Raw genomic sequence first — 9,761 nt, forward strand, 5'->3', positions numbered from 1 at the left:
TTCTTCCTTCTCGTTGAAGTTATACAGTTGCAATGGGGAAGAGCAGTGCTAGGATTAAAACCCCATAATTATAGGGAACGTGTTAGCTGTAATCAGAATGGCAAAAACAGCATATCTCTAAGCAAAGATTCAAGAAAAAAAAACTTATGCCCGTCTCATAGTTAACAAAGAAAAGAAGCAAAGTTACACATCTTTTTTTTTTTTACCCTACCACATCAGGGTAATTATAGGGGAGGGGGTTCAGGCTCCCCCGCCCCTTTGCCAGCAGTCAAAATATAAACAAAAGGAAATAAAAAGAAAAAAATGAATCGCGGACTCACCCTCCCCCGTTTGAAATAAAAAACAAACAAACAAACATGAAATTGGGCTTGTACTGGCAGCATCGAATTGAGCTGAAGCCTTTTTTTTTACATTTCTTCAATTTTCTTTTCTTTCTTTTTTTTTCTTGCTTGTCAGTCGATGAAACCTGGCAAAAGAAATGAAACCAAAAAACAAAACAAAAAAAAAGGCACGGGAGCTTTTTATTTTTCTGCCCGTCAGGAGATTAATACTGGAAGTGGTCGACTTTCTCTAACTCCTGACCCCATCCCCCACCCCATAAAAATCCTACTTACGGGCCTGCATGCCTATAATCATTATCAGTATCTTTGTTGTGCATGCATACCAACTTGTCCTTTCACTTTTCTTTTTAAAGATTCAAAACATTTTTCCTGGAGACAATTTCAAGATACGGCAAGAATTATTAATGCAAGACTTGTTATTCTTGTTATCCTTGTGGATTATACTGTTTTATGCATACATAACAAGGAAAATCGAGTACATCATTTTACTAATGACAATTTCATTCATCCTACCCAGTATTGTGCTAATGAAACTGTGTAATTTGACGTTATTTCATGGACCTCATTTTGCCAAAGTCAACTTAGTAAAGTGGCCATTTATTTAGTTAACAAAGAACATTTCTCGGTTCCTTCTTTCCCTATCTCTCCTTTACAGAGTTCAGACATTTTAAATACAAGCAATACGGCATTATTGTTCATTACGAAGCACTTTAACAGAGTAATCATCTCGTTTCTGCCGTTTCTTGTTTCATACAAGTGTTAAAATTTTGTGAATACTATTCTATTGCAATTGCTATTTTCAAACTGTTCCTGCATAGAGTAACTGTTGCGACAGCTGATGAGTCTGCAAAGTTATGGATTCGAAACATATCTTTCAACAGCATGAAGATAACAAGTTACAAGACATCAATATGAAGATAACAAGTCACAAGACATCAAGCATACGAAAACTTTCATTATGATAAAATTTAAGTGAAACCTACGTTACCCACCACTCGTTTTATATTACACGTACATCATGACAATATTTTCATCCGTTAAGGCACGAAACAGCATGTTCCCAACTCTTATCATTTCAATGCCATAAATTCATAAGTATGAAGCCAATTGTCTTCAAAATATCAACAGTTACGGATTACTGTTCTACTGAAGAGTTTATACGAGGACATGTTATAAAGTCTTGCAGTTTTACAACTATTTTAATTGTTATTTTTGAGAATTGTATCGCCATAATATTGCGACATCGTGTTATAATATTCGTTCACTTAGAGTTGAAGAGAAATTAGTATAAGAATATATACAAAAACCAAAAAGAAAATGTTCCAAAATTTGCTGCACATGTAGTGGTATTGTCTTTGTAACTTACGTTACATTAACGTGAAACATACGTTACGTGGAATCTAACGACTATATTTTTGCGCATATAGTTTCACATGTTTCATCGATGATACTCAAGAATTAGCTGGCAATTTGGGACTGATAAATGGTGAAAAATATTTTCTGAAGAAAGTCTGATGTCAAATTATCGAGAAAACAAATTAACATTACCTGTCTAAGGTTTAACACAATAGGACATGCTGTGTTCAGTATAGCATACAGGTCATTTGCCATCCTTCCCATCTGCAGGCAGCATTTACAAACATGGCAGCCGATGGTATACTTCACATCTGACGCATAATTATCTCAATCATAGAATGTAGTCACCAATCTTAATGCATTTGAAATAGAATGACATGGTAACGTATGTTACATGATGAAATTTACGCCCCATGGAAGAAATTATCACACCTTTAAAATAAAGCAAAACTATGTGTTCATATTTTTCAACTACAAACTTGAATATTTGTCTCGTGGATTGGTATAAAAATGAAACCTATTCTAACAACTTTAATTTTCCCGTTTTGTGATTGTCCAATTGTGCCGAAATAGTGGTTTTGGGCCTCTAGTGGATGTGATCTCAAACTCAGCATGTCCATCTGTTGCTGACACCTTGATAAAAATAAAGAACAATACATCACAGCATATATTACCCTTACATCATACTTAACGCAACATAATAATGAAAAGTAAATTGATTTGAGACTACAGACGTACAGTTGTATTTTCATCTGTGCGCACATTAAACACTTGTGCCACCGCCATTTCCAATTGACATGGTTGAGAAATATTCCATTACATATAATATCTTTGATTACATTTATGTTTGATTTTTATATCTCCTCTTCAGTGGATAGAATACCGTTCTTTCATATGATCCTCTGCAATAGAACATGCAATGAATTTACAAGAAAACAAGAATACACATTTGATCATAGATTTGCTCCCCTTTGTATATAAATGGAGATATAAAATTCTTCTCCTCTCTTTGTTTGCAAAGTACTTGTACATTGTATTGTAATGCAACTGTCAAAGTGAAAACATGCTTGTTACAACTTATTCAAATGGAATAGGAATATGCAATATTGAATGTATTTAGATTTGGCATTATTTTCAACTGGGCACTTAACTGATACATTTGATAATCCAGCACTTAGTAACTTAGTATTTAAAAGATATTTGAAATTAGACTGCTATAATGTATTTCAGACATTTACCGTTTCTTACCTTCTGGTTGTTCTGCACTTTGTTGCAGTTAGAAAGAGCTCAGACTTTACAATTAGATTTTGGCAAGTCAGGATATGTCTCTCTCTGGCGAAGTTTGAAGACAAGACTCAGTCTGTCCACTTGTTGGTACATCTAGCTGAAAACAAATCAACATGACTCAAATATTTTTTTTTTTCATCTTTAAAGCAGAGCATTATAAGCTAACAGTGACAAAAAAAAAATTAATTTGAAATTTGATTGTTTTGAAAAGGCATCTTGGCATTGACATAATTTTCTTTATTCCCCATGCAAATCAATTATAACCATAGATATATCTCTTTTATTGAGATGTGATTTTTTTTTTTAGCTTTTTGAAAATTTAAAAAAGAAGAAAGATATTCAGGTTATAGTGAGTCGGTATAAACGATCCATTAAAAATGTAATATTTACATTTTTTCAAATGAACCTTTATTCTATGAGACATTAACATGAGAAGTTGGTACTTATGAGTAAAGACATTTCTAAATAGTTCCTTTTTGACTAGATCTATTTGTAAACTAGAAGAGTACATGCAAATGATTCACAGATTAGGAGAGGTTGGCAGTCGGGACTGAACACTTTCCCTCTCTCTCTCTCTCTCTTTCGGGCATATTCGAATGGCAGGATCAGTTAGTTGTAGACTCGCTTTTGCATATAAAACACCTAGGCCTAAATCCTAGACTCTTTTTCTAAACCCATGTAGGTCTACAGTACCATAAAGAGTGGAGTCAACCTTAGATCTCTGCTCTAGAGACTAGTATTAGTGCTAATGTTAGGATATTCTAATGTTAGATCAAGATAGAAATGTTAGATCTAACATGAACTTTTACTTAGATCAAAAGTTAGCCTAACGTTAGATGTACAATATATGCATAGATTTTAGAACCTCTAGATGTCTAAACTTAGGTCTAGCTAGGCCTTGTTAGCTGGGTCTTTACAACAAAACTGCCTAGATATCTAGTAGGTTACTAGAAACCTCTAACGTTAAGTAGAATCAGTGGCCCAGATCTTGACTAAGGTTAGATCCTAATTCTAGACGCCAGCTATTTATACGTCAGACCCACTAGATTTTAACAGGTCTAATATTTGATTAGACTCTAAACGTTAGTAGATCTAGTCTACATATACACCTTCTGTATAGACTACAGTCCCTTGCCCTGGACCTGGCTCTAGCCCTACAAATACATCTAACGTTAGTGGTAGTGGGCCTGTACTGTCTATACAACTGCTAGTGCTAGTGTTATTGTGATTAGGGCCTAGCCCGATTGAATAATTGTTTTGGCATAACAGGCGTAGCCATAGGCCTACATCTAACACTGAACCCTTAACGATAGCAAATGTCGACAGAGAGAGTGTAACTGTTACATAGATTAGACCTAACATTAGATGAGGATTCAGTCTAACTGCATGTGACGAGGCCATAGATTTACCATAGAAACCTAGATCGAACGAACAAGACACCTAAATCTAGACGTAGACCGATAAATGTAGGCCTCTTTTCACACCGTGTCAAGACGTGCCTTACGGAATACTAGTAATCGGTGTTCCACTAACAAGCACTGCCAGCACGGTCGGGCGGCGGCCCGGGGGTTGGTAGGCATGCCCACGGGATCGGTGTGAAATACAGTCATAAGACATCGGCCAAACGTTAGATTCTACTAGCGCTTGAACCTTGATATTAACCAAGTCTCAGATCAAAGTTGTGTATCTAACTGTTAGATCAAAACAGATTTTAAAGTTCCCTTATGCAGTGCAATAAAGAACTATGTATTTATTTACTAATTTATACTTACATTCGAAGGAAATAGTCCCTTTTTCAGTCACCACGTTTCCAACTCAATGACTGAAACATGCAGCTCTAGTCCCGCGAGAGATTGTACCTGTAGACGTACGCACACTGTACTAGTATTAGCGCGCACACAAGCAGTGCGGGGCTACTGGAAAATGCTCGAAAAAGCATTTTCTGAGTTCCTGCATGTTCAGAGTTTTTATTAAAAGTAAAGATTTCTTCAAGAAAACTAGAAATGATATTGACACATTCAATCAAAGAAGCATTTGTAGTTTTATAAGACATTAAATTACTTTTGGAAGATCATCTAATTAGCTTGGAAAAACAAACTTTACAGAACGTTAATTAATCTGTGCATACTATTTCGAGAAAACAACACCCAAACATTTGAGAGCCCCATATATAGCTGTCCAAAATGACCTTTTAAAATGCTGAGGAAACACATTTAAATTGCAATTTCATTAAAAGGGACAATTGAAACTCATGATCTTTCAAATATGAATTGAATGCAAGCAAAAAATCAAAATTGTGATTTTTGACATGCTTCTGAATTTTGAGCTAAAAATGACATTTTTCGGCAAAAGTACACTTGACATCCGGCCGTACGCTATTCCTCAGTATTTTTGCAAGACTTTCAGCATGAGAACGGAGCATTAACAAAAAATGCCGTCGAATCCTTATCTAGAGCCTTTTTTGAGGTTAAAGCCTGGGCAAATTGGTTAGTATCTTGTAAGGGCTTGCAATAAAACTTGCGGAATGTCTTCTCAGCCACCCATCCAGCCCTTGAGAGGATTTCTGACACAGGCACCTCACTCCTTTGTGCTGCTGACGTAGAGGCCGCCCTTGTGGAGTGAGCACTGAAGATCTGTGTATCGACACCAGCGTCATGTAGGACAGTCTTAATCCAACGTGCAATTGTTTGCTTTGATGCACGACGGTGAGGCTTCTTATAAGCTACTAACAAATGTCTCTCCATCCCTCTTAGATTCTGTGTCCGCTGCACATACTCTTTCATATAATTCACTATGCACAATCTCCTATCTGGAGGGTACGCATTTAGTGTGACACTGAATCCCGTATTTCCAGGCTTGTTTTGTTTCAGTGTGTTCTCAAAAGAAATCTCAACAGATGATTTTTTCCACCTCATCCTGTCCAGGTGGATAACATGAAGAGACTGCACCCTTTGTGCAGAAACAAGTGCTATCAGCATAGTCAATTTCTGAGTAAGTTGCTTCAGATTAAGTGCCTTGGATGGAGACAGCTTTCTGAGGTAGTCCAAGACGACTTTAACATCCCAGATAGAAGAGTAGCGAGGAGCAGGCGGCTTTAAATGAAAAACTCCTTTCATAAACCTATTTACAAGTGGGTGCGACCCAAGAGGCTGTCGTCCACCATCAACTATGAGAAACGTGGAAAGGGCACTCCTGGCTGTATTCAGGCTACTGTATCCAACTTTTTCTTTGTCTAACATATTTGTAAGAAATGCAAGGACATCACAAACTTGGACATTCAAATAATTAATGTGTCTCTCTGCACAAAATCTTTTCCATTTTCTGATGTACACCTGGTACTGTGCTTTAGTGGATCCTTTCCACGACGCAGCTATGATGTCTATTGTCCTTTGTGTGAGGCCCTGCTCTGCGTAAAGTCCCTTCCAAGCCTGCAACATAATAGAGACAAGTGATTATTCAAAGGATGTGGGGTGCCTGAAACTGGTTGACATAATAATGTCTTACTCTTTCGAATTAACATGGGTTCCTCAACCAGCATACTCTTAAGGATAGGGTACCAAACCTGTGTTGGCCAATTGGGCACCACTAAAATCCCACATGCCTCATCCTTCTGAATTTTCTGCAAGCACATTGGCACTAGATTGAATGGGGGAAAGGCATAAAACTCCCACTGACTCCAATCAACTGTGAAGGCATCTACTGCCCAGGCCTCTGGTTCAGGCCTCCAAGAAATATATCGGTCTACCTGTTTATTTAGGCGGGAGGCAAACATGTCAATTTCAGGCACACCAAATCTCCTGATTATTCGTTGAAATATGCTCTTATTCAACATCCATTCTGTGCTGTCCGAGAATTTTCGAGACATGCGATCTGCTTCAATATTCAATCGCCCAGGTAGGTGAGCAGCTGTAAGCCAGATGTCCTTACTAATACACCATTCCCAAATATCAATGGCCATTTGATTACATTCAGGAGATTTTGTGCCACCCATATTGTTCAGATATGCGACAGCCGTTATGTTATCTGCTCTAACAAGTACATGATTGCTCCTTTTCTCTGAGCAAAAGGCTTTTAGCCCATGACTAACTGCTACCATTTCTAGCAGGTTAATTTTATTCTGATTTGCCTCTTTCAACTCATCACTATTCCATCTGCCACCTGTTGAAGTGCACAGATTTGTTGCCCCCCAGCCTTTACCACTGGCATCTGTGTGGATTTCCACATCTGGTTTTGCCCTCTGCATTGGGCTAAACTGTGACTCAAGGTTCCATATCCACCACTGAATTTCATGGATGCTTTCTCTTGACAAGGTCATATGCCTATCGAAATGTCCCTTGTTCCTTGCAAGGGCAAGAATCTTGTCTTTCTCTAAGGCTCTATAATAGAGAGGGCCATATTGTACTGCTGGGAATGATGCCACTAGTTGTCCAATAACCTTTGCAACTGTTCTGATAACAGGTTTCTCAGTAGCCAACAGTTCTTTACAAGACTGCTTTATGTTCTCCTGTTTTTCTTTTGGAAGCCTAACACTCATATCCAGAGTGTTCAGATTGAAACCCAGAAAGGTAATCTCATGAGTAGGCTCTAAAACTGATTTTTCAGGGTGAACAATAAACCCCAAATTTGATAGCAACTTAGTAGTTGCGCTCACTGCTGCCTGCATTTCCTCGGCAGTTTTTGCAATGATAAGTGTATCATCTAGATATGCAATTACAATGTGGCCCTGCTCCCTGAGCGTTGCCAAAACAGGCTTTAGCAGTTTTGTAAAGAGCCTTGGTGCTGAACTAAGCCCATTGGGAAGTGCTTGAAATTGCCATAACCTTCCCTGCCATGTAAATCTCAGGAATTTTCGAGAATCTGGGTGGATAGGAACCGTGAAGTATGCGTCTCGGAGATCGACTGAAGCTAAATAATCTCCCGGAGAAATAAGCGGTAGAGCTGTCTTGATATTATCCATCTTAAAATGCTGATACAAAATACTCTTGTTTAATTCTGTCAAATCCAAGATGACCCTGAGGCCGCCATTCTTCTTTGGCCTTGTGAAAATATTTGATATGAATTCCCCTTCTACATGTTCACATGCTTCTATGACATTTTTCTCAACCAGCTTGTTGATTTCTTCCTGAATCGAGGCCATTTCCTCAGAATTTCTTATGAATTCATGAAGGGGTTTTTCCCTACAAGGGGGATATTTAGCTGGGTCAAATTCAAGCTTGTAGCCCTGTACAGCTTGCAAAATATATGTATCAGATGTAAGCTCTCCCCAGTTGTGCATATGTAGCTTCAGTCGACCTCCGACTGCAATATCATTGACATTAGATGTTATTGTCTCCCTTACCTCATCACTGTTTGGGAGTTGCTCTATTTCATCCTGCCCTGCCCTTGGCCGAGCTTCCGGTACTGTGGGGCTTGGCGTCCCTCTCGAGACGCTGTCGGGGTAAACGTATGGGGAGCTTGTGGGGTCCTCTTCCTCCACTGGTTTCGTTGGCCTAAAAAAGGCCTAGATGTGCTCCCTGACGAATCCGCGTAGGATGTCCGCGACACCCAACCAGCATCCTTGTATCTGCGTTGAGACCCTTGGCTTGGGTAGGGGTGATAGGCCGGCTTGGGTCTTTTAAACCCGCCTCTCATCACTCCGGCCGCCGCTTTGTGCTGGTCTTGCAAGTCCTTTACTTGCTTGCCCAAGTCATCCCCAAAGAGATACTTGGTTACAGGGTTTGTTGGTTTGCAGAGATGAGTAAATTTCGCGTTCAGATCCGGCTTGATCAATTCTTTACGAAGAGCATTCATCTCAAAGTTTGCGTTGCACAACAAAGCTAGAACGTCTTGCTGTTCGGGAGATATGTTGCTTGGATCGAGCAGGCTGACATAAGCCGAGATACCTCTTGTTAGGGATTTTTGGACCCTCTGAAGTTTCACATCCTTCGTACGAACAGGGGCAGAGAGGTTGTCCCAGATCGTCTGATTCACTTTCGGGGTGTCGATCCCTCGACAGTTCGACGGCACTGGGTATTTGCTACTTGTCTCATCGAGCACTTTCTCTTCCAGATGATGGCTCATCAAGTAGTTGACAGAGCTTGCTAGCTCCTCATCAAGAGGCTGTCCAATATCTGATGCCACCGCAAATTTAGCAGCAAAAGCTGGTACTGTCTGTGCTTCTGCCCTATCCACGCACGACTCCAGCTCTGAGCTATGCCCTGCACTCAAGGCATGCACCATGTCATCATCCTCAACATCCATTTCTTCTGTATGTGCCAAGTCATAATCTGCACTAACGCTAGAAGTTGAAGCAGAGGCTGAATCACTTCCACTGCGATCAAGATGTCGGTCTGGCTGTGCATGTCCCATGCCTGCCACCCCTTCCCTTTTACTGGGAAGAGCCTCCATGAACTGACAGAGCAAGCCTTCGAGTCTATCAAGACGACTGTTTACGGTCCCAAAGTTATCATTTGTCAACTTTGACGAGTTGGATTTCGTAGCAATCCGAGGCCGAGTCGCCGCTACCGCCGCGCGGTCGCCAGCCTCCATCACCGCCGGTACTCCCCCGTCCACGGCCCGTGTTGGCAGCCGTACCTTTCGCTGCCGCTGCGCGGTCAGCTTGGCTAGCACTCACCGTCTGTTGTGACTCCATTGCTGCTCTGTTTTCGCCCGAAGATTCTGCCGCTGCGCGGTCAGTTTTCTTCTCTTTGTTTTCTTTTTCCGCGGCCACGCCAGCGGATCTTCTATCCTTCTGTTCTTTCATTATTCTGATAAGTCCGAAGGGAAGAATTTCCGCGA

At 40.1% G+C, this 9,761-nt stretch overlaps 1 protein-coding gene across 1 annotated transcript; it reads right to left on the reverse strand.

The window, feature by feature from the left end:
- Positions 1-5,460: 5,460 nt before the first annotated feature.
- On the reverse strand, positions 5,461-9,514 carry LOC139712417 (uncharacterized). Its single transcript, XM_071624238.1, has one exon. The coding sequence runs from the start codon at positions 9,510-9,512 to the stop codon at positions 8,346-8,348; it is 1,167 nt and encodes a 388-aa protein (XP_071480339.1). The 5' UTR covers positions 9,513-9,514; the 3' UTR covers positions 5,461-8,345.
- Between the last annotated feature and the right edge of the window lie 247 nt (positions 9,515-9,761).

Source organism: Diadema antillarum, unplaced genomic scaffold (genome assembly GCF_040938485.1).
Source record: "Diadema antillarum isolate AM-2024a unplaced genomic scaffold, OU_Dant_1.0 seq00001803_RagTag, whole genome shotgun sequence".
In the NCBI taxonomy this organism is placed as follows: domain Eukaryota; kingdom Metazoa; phylum Echinodermata; class Echinoidea; order Diadematoida; family Diadematidae; genus Diadema; species Diadema antillarum.